Source organism: Lactuca serriola, chromosome 7, assembly GCF_051521515.1.
Source record: "Lactuca serriola cultivar US96UC23 chromosome 7, Lser_US96UC23_V15, whole genome shotgun sequence".
Classification (NCBI taxonomy): domain Eukaryota; kingdom Viridiplantae; phylum Streptophyta; class Magnoliopsida; order Asterales; family Asteraceae; genus Lactuca; species Lactuca serriola.
In genome coordinates this window covers 87,974,252-87,993,982 of record NC_136414.1, presented here as the reverse complement: position 1 = coordinate 87,993,982, position 19,731 = coordinate 87,974,252, and the positions used below count along the sequence as shown (strand labels likewise).

The following is a 19,731-nucleotide window of genomic DNA, read 5'->3' as shown; positions in this document are numbered from 1 at the left end:
ACTTGTTTTTCTTGTTGGACCCTGAAGGTCCATCGAACTTCCTTTTCTCACCAACATCTATCCTTTCCAGACCCTTTTCCTTCTGTTGGGCCTCCACATTCTTAGCTGCTCAAACAGCTGTTTTCAGAGTGGTTGCCATCTTGACTGTCGGGCCAAAGTCGGCAGGCAGTCCATTAGTGAACCTCTCAATCTTGGAGAGTTCTGTTGGCACTAGGTACGGAAATAACTTCATTTTCTCAGTGAATGCAGTAGCATAGTCATCTATACTCATCCTCCCCTTCTTCAAGTTTTGGAACTCATTGTTCAGATCTATCTCTGAACAATACTGCACCCTTAGTTGTTCCAAGAACTCCTCCCATGACATTTTCAGGGCTTCTCCTCGTGGCATAGTACCTGCCAACAACTTCCACCAACTCAAGACTCCAGTCTTCAGTTGTCTAACTGCAAATACAGTCTTCTGTTTGTTGCTACAGTTGCAACTTTCAAATATCATCTCCATTTCGGAGATCCAATCCATAATCTCAACAGGCTTTAGGCTTCCAGAAAGACTTGGCGGCTTGGCACCCAAGAAATTCTTGTACATTCGCCCATCCTTGTTGTTTCTCCTTTCCGGATCGTTCCTTCGTTCTCCTTGAGTCCCAACTTGACTCATAATGCGACTATTGTTCCCTTCCTCCGATTGCTCGGGAATCAATTCAGGTTCCTCGATGGGTATGATAGGTTCGTCCCTATTTCCATGTAACATCCGTCGCATCTCTTCCCTTTGTTCGGCTAACATAGCCCGAACCATGGCTTGCACCCCAACCATTGTTATTGGTTCTGGTGCTGCTGCTACAACATGTATTTGCTCAATCACTGGTGGTTGATTCCTGTTTTCATCCGCGTTTCCAACGCCACTCCTTGTTCTCACCATTTTTGATCTATGCACCGAATAAGGTGAAATTAGATCCTCATTCACGATAGATATTCAAATCATCCTTATTACTCCAAAACGTTTACATGCTAGTTCTAATACCGTAGACATACGCTTAGAATCCTACACACATAAGGTTTCCGGATCCGGTCAGCAACAGACCATAGATCCGAATAATTAATATCATATATGGAAATATATAACATTTAGCACATAAAAGCATTTTAGGCAACTTTCCTAAAATAAACTAGTGCTCGTGTCTGAATTATAATAGGCACACATCTAACAACCTTCACTTAGCATTTTAAGTTTAAGTCTAGAAATCCTACAAATTCCTAGTTCGCTTAAACTAATGCTTTGATACCAACTGTGACATCCCCAAAATCATGGCCAGAAAAGACCGATTTCATTTATGCTTTTTAAAATAATTTCAGAGTAAATCCTTTTGATTTAAAAGAGTTGCGGAATTTGTTCCCAAAACAAAATATGATAAGATAATATTTATCAAAGCATTTCATCAAGAGATGCATTTTCATTATATAATCAAAACTCGGGATGTCATGTTCTGATACAGACCATAAAGCATAAACGATAACATTGCAAGTCATTCAACAAATATATACATATACAGACTTGTAAACAAAACAACTCGATGATTCATCCATCTTATGCCCTTGCGCCACTTTCTGTAATACAAATAAAACTGAGTGGGTCAGGCTTGGGAGCCTGGTGAGCATATAGGGTTTTCAACCCACAATAAATAATTATATTTAATTTCACCAACCAACAATAACCCGATTACCCATTCCCGTTATCCTCACTTTATGTCCCTAAAACAACATCTATCTCAAGGGACCTAATCTAGGATTTTCATCGGGACGGACATTATTGCTAAGAGGTTTCCTCAACAATAGATATCCTAAAGGCAGCCATGAGGGGGATAGAGTACACCGGTGAACACATCGTTCACAAAATCTAAAGGTTATGAACCTGCTAGCGTTCCACAGGACTTTCTAGAAAGAGTTTGCGGTCGTTATCCATACTCCGCTGAATAACTAGATCAACAACAACAACATCGTGGCCTCTCATCTGTTTATCACACATCAACTATCTACCCATGTTCTACCTAACATATTAGTAGATAAAAATATATATTTTTATACATAGTTTAAAACCTGTATAGCATTCTCATTCAATACATATTCCACATAACAGATGAGGCACACCCACATAACACGTATTTTATAGAGAATAAAATCAGATCTATGAGATAGAAGAAAGTGGATATACATTCACACTTATAACAACAAAATATACACATAACACGTATTTTATATAAAATACTTCATAATTATGCGTTAGAAGAAAGTAACTACACACTCACTTGATCAGAAGATGATCGGACAGCATTACGGCTTATAGAAGTAGTATTCTTCGGTAGATCTGGAAGATTTTCACAAAAACCGGACTCCTCGCGGGCAGAGCTTCGGCTCGGGAATCTTACTTCTCGAGATCTTCGGGGCTTCGGGACTTGCTTCGGGGCTCGGGAATGATACCGGGGCTTCGGGATAATTCTTGCACGAAAAACGATGCAAAAACGCGAGAGAAAGGGAAGAAATGAGCAAAGAACTCGGCTGCCCTCAACATCCTTTTATAGGGGGCTGGAACTTCGATTTACGTTGGGCGTAATATGAAATTACGCTGGGCATAATAAGGATAGGATCGCTGACTCCCCCCTGGATAATATCGGTTATTTTATATTTAAATTAAATATCGAAAATATTTAATAAACTTCAAAAATTCATATATTCCTCATACGAACTCCGTTTTCGACGTTCTTTATATCCCCGCGTAGGTGAGACTACGCTCTACAACTTTCGTTTAGACTCCTTCGGCTAATTTTGACTTTATTTTTATTATTTATTTTTAGTAGGCCGGGACAGGAAAGTTCCGTTATAAATTCATTACTTCTTCATCTGACGTCCGTTTTCACCTATCTTTTTATCGTTTTACTACTATTAACGAGATCTTCGATTGTCGTTTAGATTGTTTCGGCTAAAAACCGCTCGGTCTCAAATCAAGTATTCGGGCTGCATACTCCTAAGTCGAAACTTAGAAAAATCATAACTTCCTCATATGAAGTCAGATTTGGGTGTTCTTTTTATGCATGCTCTCGGTTTAACGAACTCTTCGAATTTCATTTAGATCACTAAGGCTAAATATCACTATAACGTAAATTTCACTTTTTACGTCATTCAGCGTTGTCGGTTCTGTCGCGAAACTTCAACATGTCATAACTTCTTCGTTATAACTCGGATTTTGGCATTCTTTATATATTCGGAAACCTCGTTTCAACTACTACAACATTATCCATAGATATCGAGTTTATCTAACATTTCATTTTGACGCTTATTTTTATTCTTAATCCAATTAAGTCACACAGTTAAGCACAAAGCACATAATACTCAAATAATACACTTCTATTATTTCAAAACGGGTTACAAAGGTTAACCTAGACTATTATATCAACATTAATGACAAGCCCAGAAACACAGGTGTTACAATTGGACTACTATTGAGTGGGTTTGGAACTGTGTGTTCCCCCTTGCCTAGACCTTTATGAGTTAGGGACAAAATTGGATTCTCCCCCTCGAAAGATATTTCGGTTGTCTTTGGTGCTGATGAACTCTCCCCCTTGAACACTGAACCGCTGTTTGGAGAGTCAGTTGAGGGTTGACCACCTGTCGGTTTAGGAGGTTCGGTTTCTATTTCTTTGGCAGCTTCATTTATAATCTTTTTGAGATTATCGATTTTGTTGTCTGCCGCTTTCGCTTCCGAGTGTACTGCTTTCTCTGGTTCATCAAATAACCGAATGTACTCTTCAAACAAGTTGGATATGGGAACCGAGACTTGTCCTGATTCAGGAACAATTTCCCCCAAGTCATTTTTGCTCCTTTGAACTTTCATCATGTAATTATCGTCAAATGTTACATAATATGTTTCTTCAATTTGTTTGGAACGTTTGTTCAACACTCTGTATGCTTTTGATGTTAGCGAGTAACCCAGAAAGATTCCCTCATCGGCTTTGACGTCAAACTTGTTTCGGTTCTCTTTAGAATTGAAAATAAAGCACCTTGAACCGAATATATGGAAAAATTTGACATCGGGCTTTCGATTGTTTAAGATCTCATATGGAGTGATTGAGAATCTTTTGTTGAGCAAGGATCGATTCTGAGTGTAGCACGCGGTTGCAACAACATCAGCCCAGAAGTATAACGGAAGGGAAGCGAAGCTTAGCATGGTTCTGGCTGCTTCACATAAAGAACGGTTTCGTCTTTCAACAATCCCATTCTGTTGTGGTGTATAAGGGGATGAAAAGTTGTGAGTTGTCCCCTTGTCAGCCAGAAAGTCCTCAAATTCTTTATTTTTGAATTCCAGCCCATTGTCGCTTCTGATATTCCTCACCGTCTTTTTCAGCTGTACTTCAACTTGCTTGATAAACAACTTCAACTTGGGAGTAGCGTCTGATTTCTATTTAAGAAAGAAAACTCAGGTGAAGCGTGAAAAATCATCTACAATGACAAGAATAAACTTACTACCACCAAAGCTTTCGATAGCTGAAGGTCCACATAAATCAATGTGTAGAAGTTCGAGAGCTTGAACAATCTTTGTATTGATTCGTGTAGGATGGCTCTTTCTGCTCTGTTTTCCCATCTCACATGTTGCACACAGATGTTCCTTATCAAACTTGAGAAGAGGAAGGCGTCAAACATGATCACCAAGCACCAACTTATTAATGGCTTTGAAGTTCAGGTGTGATAGGCGTCGATGCCATAACCAGCTTTAATCAGTATTCGCCTTTGATAGCAGACATATTGTTGGTTTACCTCGAATTGGATTGAGATTTAAAGGATACATCTCTCCCTTGTGTTTAGACTTCAACAGAATCTTTTTAGATTGTTTATCAATTATCTCAGAGCCCTCATCATCAAATGATACCTTCAAACCTGTGCCCACAACTAATTGTGACACACTGATGAGATTATGTTGCAATCCTTCCACATACGCAACTTTTCGAATTGAGAAGTCTCTGTTAGTAATCATCCCATATCCTTTGATTGTTCCATATGAGTTATTGCCATACTTCACAGATCCACCATCCTTTAGGGACCGAAACTCCGTCAGCTCTTCCTTCTTTCCTGTCATGTGACGCGAGCATCCACTGTCTATATACCATTCATCATCAAACTGCTCGTCACGTATCACCTGCAAATTTAAGTGGATTTAGGAACCCAAAGTTTCTTGGGTCCTGGTGAGTTTTTCACAGAAAAAGGAATTGTAGTAGAAATATCAACTAAATATGTTCGTTTTACTAGAGTGAATTGATCTTTTCTTTTGATGGTATACAACTTAATTTTAGTTTTATCTTGTTTAATCTTTGGTGTATTAGTTGGTATGTTGTTAAATGGTTTCGGTGTTTTCTTTTGAATCCTAGGGTTAGCTGACTTTTTCTTATTATGAATCTCAGAATTGAGCTTTCCCTTTCCTTTGATATCCTTTACTAAGTTTGATTTGTTGGAAGGACCGAAACTAGACTTGGGACTAAAGCTTGACTTTCGGTTCTGAGAGCCGGTTTGGGGACCGAAACTTGACTTTCGGTTCTAAGAGCCGGTTTGGGCATCGAAACTTGACTTTCGGTTATGAGATTTGGAGTAATAGGAATTTAGGCTGAAATTTTCTTTTCCTTTCAGTTTTTCCTTTCCTTTATCACTTGATTCTTTCTTTGGAGGAACATAGTTGGGATTTTGAGATTGCCAATGATGTTTTCGCTCATTCAGATTCTTCATGTATCTTTGATTTCTTAAGCATTTCTGTTCAGCTAACTCCTTCTGCAATTTATGGATATTGAAGCTAGCCTCTGGTTTCTCCTTTTGAGTTTCGGTTGTCTTAGTTGGAACTCTCGGTTCTTTCATTGGTTCTTCAGGGATTTCTTTGGGTCCACTTGTGCTTGGTTTGTCGAAACTCGAGGGTTTGTTGATGGGTTCAACAACGTATCTTCCTTTAACCCTCCATGAAGTTTGCTTAGATAAGCCTACGGTTTCGTCTGCGTTGTCAATAGGAGCTGACAAGAAGTAATCGTCACATCCTTCAGCGTTGTCTTTGTCGACCAGGATTTTTAACTCTGTCGTTTGTTTTGCAGTGACACATGTAACTGCATAGACCTGATTCGGCACTGTTTGAACCTTTTGATGGATCATGGCTTTTTCTTTGAGTTTATGTGGCTTTTCTTTTGACAGGCGAGCGAATTCAATCGAATTTTCAGATATGAGGGGTTTCTCATTTTCGATTTCACTCTTCATAAACTCAGAGCAATCGACTACGTCTTCCACTGAGATTTCGCTCATCTCACTTTCCTCATCAAATTCAGACGTATTATCTAAGTTCATTTTATTTTCTGAAATTAATTTGGTGTTTGATGTGTTAAAAGATTTAATAGTTTCAGACTTAATTTTTAACCTATCATTTTCCTCCAAAATATTTTTAAGCATACATTATGTTCCTTAGAATCGATGAAGGTTTCTATCTTGTCCAGTCCAATTTTGTAAGACATGGATGTCTCTTCTAACGACACTATTGATTCACACTCATCAATGACCTCATCCTCTTTAAATTCAAGCAAGGGTAAGATCATCTTATGAATCTTCTTCCCTATCTCACAACTTAAATGCAATTGAGCAATATCGGTATATAAACGCTTAGCAATTAAACAAAAAACATTCCTTTGTTTTAAAAACCTTAAATTGTCTCTTTGCAAATAAATACTTTCATCCCTATATTTATTTAATTTTGCCTCATTCAGCTCAATCCACATCCTTCTCTCCTCACTTTTTGAAGACACCCTGCTGAGTTGGCCAGTTAGGTTAGAATTCGCTAAGCGAGTTTGCATGAGACTACCACTTAAGTTAGAAAATTTGATTTTTAATTCTTTTAATTCTTCTTCATAATCTATTACTGGAACTTTAAGTGATTCAAGGATGGATTGTACCTTTTTGATCAGTCGATCGCAGTCGTTGATCTTCTTACTCACAGACTTGGCTGCAAAACACTTGTCCTCAGTCAGGTTCGGTTCCTCAGTCGTACTTTCGGTTGATGAACCAGCTGTGACCATTAAACATCTTCCAGCCAAACCTACTTCCTTTGCCACATAAGCCCTTCCATGAGTGGGCTTTCTCACCTCTTCATCTTCAGAGTTGGTTGACCAAACTTCAACGCCACCGAACTCATCTTCATCTGCATTCTCCTGCACAATCAAGGAATTCATAGAACTGTTAGTTGCTTTCTTTTTCTTGATCTCTTCCAACTTGCACATATAGTACGCCTCATCATCTTCACCATCTCTTTTCTCAGCCATTTTCCTTAGCATGCAATCTTTGGCAAAGTGATTCTTGCCGTGACAGTAATTGCAGTCGAACCTAGAGTCTCCCGCAAGCTTGCTCTCCTTCTTGTCTTCATCCTTTTGAGAAGAATTTTTCGCTTCATCCTTCACATTATTAGAGCTGTAACTTCCCTGCCAATTTTGGTTCTTGTTGACAGGAAATTTTCTTCGTGCAAACTTCTTTGGATTGGTAACCATCAAAGCATACTCCTCGCTTGTAAGGTCACATTCAGACATATCAGACTCTTCTTCCTCTTCTGCTATGCTTTTTCCTTTTGAGACAAGGGCCAGCGACCCCACACCTGAAACTACCTTTGCTTCTTTGGTCACTACACTTTCATGGGACTTAAGTATTCCCATAAGTTTCGCTAGTGAGTAAGATTTAAACTGTTCATTTGCTTTCACGGTTGAGACCATGACCATCCATTCTGGTCTGAGACCATTCATGAAGGTCACCTTCTGCTCGATCAACTTTCTTTTTATTCCGTGCTTGATCATCTTACTTAGGAGATGATTGAACCGATCGAAAGTTTGTATGAGTTTTTCTTCTGGTTTCTGTTCGAAAACTCCAAATTCTGACAGCAACAAGGTTTGAATGGAGTTGTTTAGATCTTCATCGGTTGAATAAAGTTCTTTCAACCTATCCCAGATTTCTTTAGTCGTCGTCCATGAACCAACCAACCGAAAAGTATCAGACTGCAAGGTGAATATGATCATTCTCATTGCCTTCACATTACACAACAACTTGTCTTTCTCGTCCTGTGGCATCTTCTCTACATCCGCCACTAGCTTATTATATTCCTTTTGGGACTTAACTGTTGTGTTCGTTCCTAAGTGAACAAACGGCCCAAGAGTGATAGCTTCCCAGATGAGATAACCATTGTCTTCCGATCCAACCACATAATCTTCAAAGTGATGCGCCCATACTTCATAGTCTTCAGTGTAAAGAATGAGAATTCTGGTAGTGGATCCAATGTTGTTTGAGATGTTGATGGGATTTGTTTGCGAATCTTCGTGAGACATGGTGAGCTTCTAGAATCAAACCTGTAAACTTGAGATTAGGGTTTTATCAAAAACAAAGTTACCGTCGATATGAAGAAGACAGCTTCTATTTATACGATAAAAGCGGAAACCCTAAAGAATTCTGAATACAGAAGGAATGTGTATTGATCACACAGTCTCTTGCTCTGATACCAATTGTTGAAACAAAGTTCAATCAGGATCGTTAGATTCTATGTAGACAAACAATTAAGAACGTAATTATGAACACAAGAATGGCTTTGAATGTGTCGTATGATTAATGCTTCAACACCTTAGAAGAGCTCGATTAAGAACTTCGATTGTAGAGGTGTTTAGGGTTACAAAATAATAAACCTAATCAAAATCAACATCATCTAATGCATACATGCATGCATATATATAGTATAACCCTACTACATAATCACGGATGGACAAGCCCAATCTGGATACAAAATACAAGCCCATGACGCAACATAATTTAACTCAACAATAAGTACTTGTCAGAGACCTGGTATTGAACTAACCCACATCAAGATCATCTCATGGATCGTTATCATGAATGATACATGATGAAAAGGTACTATTTTTGTATCTTTAACACCTGAGATACATAGTGGAACTTAACTGTAGGGAGTATTGTGCTTAGATATGGTCACATGTTGGTCCTTAATCAGCCAGTTATAAAAGCCATTTTCAGGTAAGGTGTGAACTATGGAAGAGGATTACGTAATCATGATGGGATTTGTTCCTCTTATGTGTTGAAAGTTAGACATCTAAGGTGCCTTACCAAAAGTTGAACACCCAATGAGATTAATCACGATCCTTATCTCATGTTTAACATGATGTTTGTGACAAAAGAGATAACTGATAAACTTACCTTATACACTAGTTGTAGCTTTGAGCTTTTTGGGAATTGGGCGTTGATAGAATGACGCAAAGTCATATGTGGTTGGGGGCAGTGAAATGTTGTTAGACGTTCACCACTTTCTATATCAGTCTAATATGAGTCTTGCGCAAGTGGGATATTGAAGGATCTTGTATGCTCAAGAATCATATTAAAGTGATATTGCTAATTAACATATAATACTAATGGGTCACACTAATAACAACCTGATACAATTGATTATTTATTAGAAATTGGTTTTAATTAATATTCGATAAACTCTTATAATTAATTGGAAGTTATTTATATCATGGAAATAATAATTTTCATTAATAAGTAATTATTACATAATTCATATGGTATGAATTAATAATTTATGCACAACATATTGGACTAGATAAATTCTTTTGTCTTTTACCAAAAATTTAAGTTTATATTTTATAAACTTTCTTTATTAAATATAAATTTTTTTGTCTTATTGTTAGCTCTTATTTTCGAAACTAAGAGAAGAATTCGATGGCATGGCTTTCATGTTAATTTATTGACAAGTAATGTCTAACCATACAAGCATGGGGGACATGTGGTCTAGTGACAAGAGAGGGCTTAAATGGTTAAGAACTCGTGTGTAAAAGAGCTCCTTTATGAAAGTTTTCATTTCTTACTCTTGCACACTCACAAAACCATAACATGCATGCATGTTAGGTTCTCTATCATATTTTATTCATACATGAAGATTACTTGGTTCTTGATGCTCTCTTTATGTTCTTATTTTAATAAGAGCATAAATCTTAAGATTCTTAAGAGTTTTATACAAAAAGAACTAGCATTTTACATTAAGTTGTGTCATTGGTGGTTTCTCTAAAGTTCATCATTCTTCATCAACTTCCAAGCCTCCAAAGGGGACCCAAAGAACTACAAAGGTTGTTATTTCTTTGTCATTTTTTGGTTGGTATTTTAATCTTTCTACATCTTGCAAGAAGATTCTTGGTGGGTTTAAACTTGTTTTATGTTATTCAAATTATCAAGTCTTCAGTTGCCTAAATCATGTTTTGAAACTAATTTTGAATAAAAACCCAACAGTTTATGACCATTAAATTGCTAGAGCTAGAGATTGACCATGTCCTAGTATAGGTAATAAAGTCTGTTGCTTAATTATGCTGGAAATCATTATTTAACAATAATAATTTCTAATTTGTCCGAATTGACCATAAGAAGGCAAACCTAGATCTATTCATTTATAGTCTGAATATTCGATAAAATCAATTAAGTGTCCTTAGTCTACATGACCATTGTGATTAAATGTCGTAAATTAAAGTAAGCTAATTAGTCTGACCATGAGAGTTAGTGATTATAAAATTGGTAACAAACAGAAGTAATCCATAGTCAAAATTACTCATAGGAAAAAAAAAAAAGAGGATTCGAAGATAAATGAAAGTGTCTTAATTCTCTTGTTAAAACCCATTTTTAGTTTCTTTCCAGTTAATAGTAAATTAAGTTTTTCTAAACTTGCAAAATCAGATAACAACGTTTTTTTTATTAATTTTTAGTTTAATAATTATATTAAGTTTTAGCAATTTTAAATTCCAAACTGACTTTATTCCTTATGTTCGATCCCGTACTTACTTTACTACACTACTACGCGACTAGGTACACTTCCTAATTTGTGCTTTAGTTTAATCAAATAGATAAGGGTTATAAATTTAAATCTTTCAAAATTGTATATATATAAAACACATACCAGGATTCTACTTTGGATCCTCCCATCCAAACAATGTGGAAAGGATTGAAAGATCTTTATGCTCAAGAGTCATTAGAATAATATTGTTAATGACATATGATCCTATAGGGTTACACCTTATAGCAATTTATTACTAATTGATTATTTGTTAGAGTAATTTTGATTATTAATAAATGTTAACACTTGTATTTTATACGAAAAACATTATTTTATGAAAAAACTATTTTACCAATATATTTAGAATTATTGTTTTTAGGAAATAATAACAAAAAAAAACTAGTTATATTATAAGTAATGAATATATATGTTGTATACAACTTATTAGACACTAAGAGTAAGTTTTTTAGTTGAGATCCAACTACTAGTTACATGTTTGAGTGAAGAACACTTCTTGGCTCCATTCTTTCTTCATAAAATTGCGAGCATGCATGAAAGGACAAGAAGCAGCTTGTTTGACTTGATAATAACCCATAATCTCTTATAAAGCTTGGTGCTCACATTTAATATAGGGATGGCCTTATCTTTTACTTTTGAGTACATAAGGAAACATATGGTGAACAAAAATGCTTGTTTTTCTTCTTCCCTTTTCCTTAAAGTGTTGAGGACTTCTAGCCTTCTCCATTCCCAATCCTTCTTGCAAATGGTGCTAGAATTGAAGCCTCATAACTTGCTTTCCATGAAGACTTATTGGTATATGTATTCATAGAGACAATTTTCATAAAGAGGGTTTTGGGAGCAATTAGGGGCGATTTTGGAAGGCTTATAATCATGGCAAATTCTAGTAATTTTAGTTTGTAAGTATTAAACACATTCAGTTTCATCTCTTTGTTTGATTTGGTTTTAGACATGTGTGGCAAAAAACACCAAAGTTTCTAGTTCTTGTTCAAAATATGTTGATCGCTGACTTGATACATATGACTTGATGTTCTGCTTATGACCCTATTCTAGTGATTGTGTTCTTGTTCTAACTGGATTCCTTGAATTTGACTTGTGTTTGATTGACCACTTATATGAATTGAATTCTTATGTAGTTAATTGACTTTGTGTGGCACCTAATCACCTTGTGAAGTTAATAATTGGTAGGGGTGGCAAATCGGGCCATCGTGTCGTGTTTTTGTCTGACACGACACGACACGACAAGTTTTTATATAACACAAACACGATATGACACGAGGTCGTGTTTTTTTTAACTAACACAAAAACGAACCGATTAAAAAACGACAAACACGACACAACATGACAAAGATAACATACTAAAAAAATTAGTTTATTTAATTAATATTTAATCATACATAACACGAAAAATACGACAAACACGAAAAACACGACAAATAAATGCTAATCGTGTCAATTTCATGTCGAATTTTAAACATGAACACGACACGACACGACATCGTGTTTTTTACACTTAACACGAACACGACACAAACATGAATTCGAATTTCAGTTTCGTCTCAATTTCGTTTCGTGTCGTGTATTTTTATCGTGTCGTGTCAACAATTGCCACCTTTAATAATTGGTAACAAACAATATGTTTTCTTATTGTAGAACATATATCACATGTTTTTTACACTTTCGATGAGAAGAAATGAACACTGGTAGGAAACTTCTAATGAACTTAATGCGTTTTTTCAATACAATCTAAGAGTGTGTTTACGTTGGATTAGTAAAGCTAGGTCTAGTCAAAGAGCGTATTTTTTTTTTAGAAAACTTGGCAAGCGAGAGGTATTAGAGCATGTTAATATCTTTCAGTACCAACTTAGAATAGTAATTATGAATATCATCAATGCATAATCAAGTTAAATGACGACAACGAGAACTGGAATTGGAACCATTTAATTCATTGTTTACAAATCTATTACATTTCTACATGTTTTCAAAATGGATTGTTATTTACATTATTTAACATCTTGAAAACAAAACCCCTTTTGTGACCAAAGTACATTACGAAAAGAGTTATAGACTTTTTTCCTGTGTCTTTGAGGATCGACCTGCTTGCACTGTACTTCTTTTTAGTGTAATATAATAGTGTTTTTGGACTATATTGTATCCTTTTATTTGTTGGGTGTGACACCCTAACACCAATCCGTTTTGTAAGTTTAATGTTGATGATTATATTAATAAAATTTATGTACAATTGCATTTGTTGGTAGACAAATATACAATGTCGATATCACTGACTAACTCCAATATACCGCCTAATGAAAATGAGTTATATGTGACCAAATTCATACATAGGAAACGTACATAAAAATAAGCACATAAACATAAAGAAGCTAAAATTTATACTTACACATATATAAAAATAAATAAGTAAGATTTCTTTTTTTAAAGTTAAAGAATAAAAATTCAAATAATTAAAAACGTATTATATGCGACCCAACTCATAAATAGGAAGTATACATAAAAATAAACACAAAAACATTAGAAAAAGATGTACGAAATATAGACAAATTCGAATTTATATCGACATATACTTAAAAAAATCAAGTTATCTTTTTCTAAATTTATATTAAGCATTGACCAACTCGAATTTATACCAACACATACATAAAAATAAGTATGTAAAACCATTAGTTTTATTTTTAACTTAACTAACGGAAATTATTAAGAAAAATCAGATTATATATATTAGAGACGATGAACATAAAAGTTTACAAAATAGATGATAAGAAAGTTATTTTTTATAAAGTTGAAATTCAAGAGAAGGCTCAAAATACATTTTAAAAAGTAAATAGACGTAATATAATTTTATAATGTATTTTAAAATATATAAAAGTAAAAAACATCAGTTTTAAAAATAATGAGAGCAAGCCGTCGGTGAAAATTTCAAAGAATATCATATACATGTGTTTGACGCGGATTCTTGTTTAATTTGGCGGAAGAGCAGTCAACCACACAGGATGCAGAGTAACATCAACGTCGCAAATGCAACGGCACTATAACTTCCGACGTTCTTCGTCCCTCAGACCTTTTAGTGCCACCAATCTCCGATCACATTTCCCCGACGTTACCCCTCAAAACACCCAGAGTTGCTATAGCACCATCGCCTCCTCTTCCTCTTCACAATCACCATGGTTCCCCTTCATCCGCACTGCCATTGCTCGAAACGACTTGTCATTCGGAAAATCCACTCACGCTCTAATCATAACTCATGGGCACACCACATCAGACCGATTCCTCACCAACAATCTCATCAACATGTATTCAAAATGCGGCGCTCTCCTTTCTGCCCGCTGGCTGTTCGATGAAATGCCTCAACGAGACCTTGTCACATGGAATTCGATTTTAGCAGCCTACGCTTCTAGTTGCGATTCCCATTCAGGTAACGTAGAAGAGGGTTTTCGTCTTTTTAGGCTTCTTCTCAGATCATCTGATGTTTCTCTCACAAAGCTGACTTTCGCCCCCGTTTTGAAGCTATGTTTGATGTCAAATTACGTTTGGGCATCAGAATGTGTTCATGGGTACTCTGTGAAAATTGGTTTGGAATCGGAGGTGTTCATTTCTGGAGCTCTTGTCAACATTTATACCAAGTTTGACAAAGTAAGGGATGCAAGAATGGTGTTCGATGAAATGCCTGAACATGATCGGGACGTGGTCTTATGGAATGTCATGCTGAAAGCATATGTAAAATCAGGACTTCAAGAAGAATCATTCCATTTTTTATCAGATTTTCATCGAAATGAGTTTGTATGTCCAGACATTGGAAGTCTGCAATGCTTTCTTAATGGATTTTCTGAAGAAGATGATAGTTCCAAGAACTATAAGGATCAAGTGCAAGCATATGCTATTAAGTTATCTTTCACCAATGAAGATGACACTTCTCTAAATGTAATATCTTGGAATAAAACCATGTCCCATTATCATCAATCTGGTGATCATTCATCTGCTATCAAATCTTTCCTTGATATGAATCGATCAAATGTGAGAAATGATGAAGTGACATTCATTGTCTCCCTTTCTACTGTGGTTGCACTTCATGATCCAAAATTAGGGCAACAGATTCATTGTATGTCTATAAAACCTGGTTTTGAAACCACTGTTAATGTTTCCAATAGTCTTATTAACATGTATTCAAAAACAGGTTGTTTAACATCAGCAAGAAAAGTATTCTTTCACATGGAGGAAACCGACATTGTTTCATGGAACTCAATGATAAACAGTTATGTACAAAGTGGATTAATGGAAGAATCTGTTAAATTATATATCAAGCTCTTACACAATGGACTAAAGCCTGATAATTTCACATTAGCAAGTGTATTAAGAGCATGTTCTTCATTTCTAACAGATCAAAATCATGCTTACACAATCAAAACTGGACTTGAAAACGACACTTTTGTGTCCACATCACTTGTTGATTCATACTCTAGAAATGGTAGAACAAATGAAGCAAAGTTTCTGTTTTTAGATAAAAGTGAATTCGATTTGGCATCATGGAATGCTATGGTGTTTGGATTTATAAGTAGTGGGAATAGTCATGAAGCATGGGAGCTTTTTACTCAAATGCATAAAAACGGAAAGAAACCAGATGAGATCACATTAGCAACTATGTGTAAAGCTTCTTCATTTTTAGTAAGTTCAAAACACGGGAAACAGATTCATGGGTATGCTCTAAAACATGGTGTTGATCAAGATTTGTATCTTAGTAGCAGCCTTCTTGATATGTATATAAAATGTGGTGAGATAACAGATGCCCATAAAGTGTTCGATGAAATGCCAACTCCAGATGATGTAGCTTGGACTTCTATGATATCAGGATGTGTTGAAAATGGTAATGAAGATAATGTTTTTTTAATCTACCATAAAATGAGACAATCTGGTGTATTTCCTGATGAATTTACCTTTGCGACCCTAATCAAAGCAAGCTCTTTAACAACTTCATTAGAACAAGGCAAACAAATACATGCAAATGCAATAAAGTCAGATTGTGTTCTTGACACTTATGTCAACACATCACTCATTGACTTTTATGCAAAATGTGGTAACATAGAAGAATCTTATCAATTATTTAAAAGAACACGTGTCCAAAATATTGTTATATGGAACGCAATGTTAGTAGGGTTAGCTCAATATGGACATGGAAAACAAGCTCTTGAACTTTTCAATGAATTAAAATCTGTCGCTAATTTGTCCCCTGATAAAGTCACCTTTATCGGTGTTCTTTCCGCATGTAGTCACTCCGGTTTGATTCAAGAAGCTTATGAACATTTCAACACAATGATTGAAAATTACGGAATTGTCCCTGACATCGAACACTACTCTTGTCTTGTCGATTGTCTTGGACGAGGTGGACGTCTTCTAGAAGCTGAGAAATTGATTGAATCCATGCCATTTCAACCTTCTGGATCAATGTATCGAGCTTTACTTAATGCTTGTAAGCTTCAAGGCGACATGAAAACAGGAAAAAGTGTCGCGAAAAAGCTTCTAGAATTAGAGCCATTTGATGCTTCTGCTTATGTGCTTTTGTCGAATATATATGCGGGTTCGAATCAATGGAGTGAAGTTGCGGATTCTAGGAGAATGATGATGATGAAGAATGTGAAGAAAGATCCGGGGTTTAGTTGGATTAATGTGAAAAGAAAAGCTCATGTTTTTGTTGTGGATGATAGATCACATTTAGAAAGTGAGAAGATATATGAAAAGGTGGAGGATTTGGTGAAGTTGATTAAGGAAGATGGGTATGTTCCTGATACAGATTATGTGTTGCTTGATGTTGAAGAAGAGGAAAAAGAGAGGTCTTTGTATTATCATAGTGAGAAGTTGGCGATTGCTTTTGGGTTGATGAATTTGGATGAATGTGTGACGATTAGAGTGATAAAGAATCTTAGGGTTTGTGGGGATTGTCATAATGCGATAAAGCATGTGTCGAAAGTGTTTGGGAGAGAGATTGTGGTGAGAGATGCTAATCGGTTTCATAGGTTTAGTAATGGAGTATGCTCTTGTGGTGATTATTGGTGACTTTGGAAATTCTTTTCTTTTTTGAAATATTTATCTAGCACTTGTATGACACCCAAGTAGTGTAATTGTGATATGGTTTATTTATAAGTTTAATAAAATAATACTATTTTATATTAGGTGACATGAAATTTAAATGTTATGTTCGTTTAAGGTATCTATAATAAAAGACTTTTTTTGCTACATATAATATATTATCTTATAACCCGTGAACATCACCGGTGATATAAATACAAAATAATTTTAATTAGACTGTAAGGTGAAATTATGAGTTTTTATGATACAATATAGATTGATCGATGGATGTAGTAAAAAATTAATATATTTTCTATTATTCATATAGGGGTTATTTAATTTTATCTTTTTTTAGACTTAGACCTCGTTTGGTAGTTTCTGTCCGGAAAGTGTTGTCTGGAAAAGTTCTGTATGGGAAAGTTCTCTGATTTGGAAATAAATCATGTTATTTGATTGTATATTTGATTAAATGTGCTGAATGATGAAAAATGACAATATTACCCTGCTATTCTATATTGTGGTAGATGAAATTGCTGAATAATTATAAAAATATACAAATTGTCATACAAAATTAAAATTACACAATAATCATTTAAAATTCAAATAGAATGCCGATTAAATTGTTTTTAGTTTTTTTTTCAAGTTAATGTTATATCGTTATTCTTTCTAGCAATTTAATTTTTTTTAAAATTCAACATGTGTATATTGAGTCAACATCATGAAAGTGTTTGGGAGAGAGATTGTGGTGAGAGATGCTAATCGGTTTCATAGGTTTAGCAATGGAGCATGCTCTTGTGGTGATTATTGGTGACTTTGGGAATTCTTTTCTTTTTGAAATATTTATCTAGCACTTGTATGACACCCAAGTAGTGTAATTGTGATATGGTTTATTTATAAGTTTAATAAAATAATACTATTTTATATTAGGTGAAATGAAATTTAAATGTTATGTTCGTTTAAGGTATCTATAATAAAAGACTTCTTTGCTGCATATATAATATATTAGGTTATCATCCGTGAACACCACGGGTGATATAAATAAAAAATAATTTTAATTAAACTATAAGGTAAAATCATGAGTTTTTATGATACAATATAGATTTGATCAATGGATGTAGTAAAAATTAATATATTTTCTATTATTCATATAGGGGTTATTTAATTTTATTTCTTTCTAGACTTACATGATGTCATGATAAATTTTTAATATGAAAGAAAGAAATTAGTTTATAAATTGTTATGATAATCGATACATAATAAATACTACAATTTAAAGGAAAAATAAAAAAATAAACAAAGTATATATAGTTTAATTAATGGCTATAAATAAAAATATAATGGCATGTTTATAAAGTAAAGAAACAACAATGATTATACATAATCGTTCGTAAAACCACGACTCCTAAAATTTCATTGTCGCCTCCCTCCTACACCACCGTCTCCACCCCTTCATCCATCGCCGTCATGGCCTCCCTTGTCCACCGCCATCGCCGACACGAACCTTCACCATCGCACCCCCTCAATCTTCCATCTTCGGTGCCAGGCAGTGAGTCACAAACTCAGAACAAACATCCACACCATCGACGTTTCACATCAACTCCAGGTCAGCTACTCTACCCGTCAATCTCCTCTCGCCCGTCGTCTCCTATGTCTCGTCGTCTCCCATCTGCAGTCGTCTCCTTTCTCCGGCTATCACAGGTTTGTTTAGGGTTTAGGGTTTATTTTAGGTTGTATAAAAAATCTGGATTGTGATTTGTATCATATCGTTTACAAGTTTGAAGTCGAAAAACTTGTCAACTTAAAGAAGAAAGGCTCCTGAAAGTAGGGAGCAGCGAAGCAATTTTAGACATACCCGTCGAACGAAGTCAGAAATGATACCAGAGGAGATTTTTCAAGTGAGAATGTAACAACCCAAAATTTTTTTCAAGGAAATTTCTCATTTTTAATTAGAAAACACACTTGCATAAACCATGAAATTCAAACATAATTGTTTCAAATCCACATTCATTACAGCTTTGTTTAAATCATCAGAGTGTCCCAAAACATAGTAGTGAGAAAGAGAGATAGAGTGCACGCCTTGCCTTTGCCCTTGGGCTCAGATGTACCTGCAACAAATCCACAAACGGTAAGCTTGGAAGCTTAGTGAGTTCCCCAGAGCACACCCATAAGAACACATACAACATGTCATGCTAGCTAAACAACAATACATAACACATAAGCCATGCAAAACAACACATAAGGAAGCCCTGGAAATCTTCCAGGGTCTTCTTCGGGTACCATGGGAACCCCCACATGGTCTTAGCCTAATGCCCCGGGAACCCCCCGGAGTCTTTGACCTAGGAAGCCAAGGAAACCCTCCAAGGTCTTATACCTAAGTGCCTCGGGAACCCCCCGAGGTCTTTGACCTAGGAAGCCAAGGAAACCCTCCAAGGTCTTACACCTAAGCGCCTCGGGAACCCCCTGAGGTCTTCCATACACAATACACAGAAACAACTAGCACATTGCATATAAAATAGTCCAAATTGCATATACATAACAATTAATGGGCCGACCTTGGTGCTTTCGACCCATTGGTATGGTGAGGAGACTCACCTCTCTGTATGCTGAATACAAAAGCTGCTCTCCTAACAGTCTGCAACCTCCGGTGCTGTAACGCCCCGAGATTCAAGTACATTTCTTTCATCCTTGTTCTTTGTTGAATGGGCATGTTTAGTCCTTGAGTGGAGGGTTTATAGCAAGTGAGTACGTTGGGCGTACCAGAGGGGTACGCT

The 19,731-nt window shown here is 35.7% G+C and overlaps 1 protein-coding gene across 2 annotated transcripts; it reads left to right on the top strand.

Moving 5' to 3' along the window:
- Positions 1 to 13,812: 13,812 nt before the first annotated feature.
- LOC145062476 (Tetratricopeptide repeat (TPR)-like superfamily protein) lies at positions 13,813 to 17,064 on the top strand. Of its 2 annotated transcripts, XM_079010077.1 has the most exons (2): positions 14,183 to 14,315; positions 14,408 to 17,064. In XM_079010077.1, the coding sequence occupies exon 2, from the start codon at positions 14,417 to 14,419 to the stop codon at positions 16,946 to 16,948; it is 2,532 nt and encodes an 843-aa protein (XP_078866203.1). In that variant the 5' UTR covers positions 14,183 to 14,315; positions 14,408 to 14,416; the 3' UTR covers positions 16,949 to 17,064. The 2 variants fall into 2 exon arrangements, with proteins under 2 accessions (XP_078866202.1, XP_078866203.1); XM_079010076.1 differs by having other exon boundaries at positions 13,813 to 17,064.
- The last annotated feature ends 2,667 nt before the right edge of the window (positions 17,065 to 19,731 follow it).

Bases quoted from the DNA above. Each gene is read 5' to 3' on its own strand.
- LOC145062476 (XM_079010076.1), top strand. From the start codon at position 13,919: ATGCAACGGCACTATAACTTCCGACGTTCTTCGTCCCTCAGACCTTTT.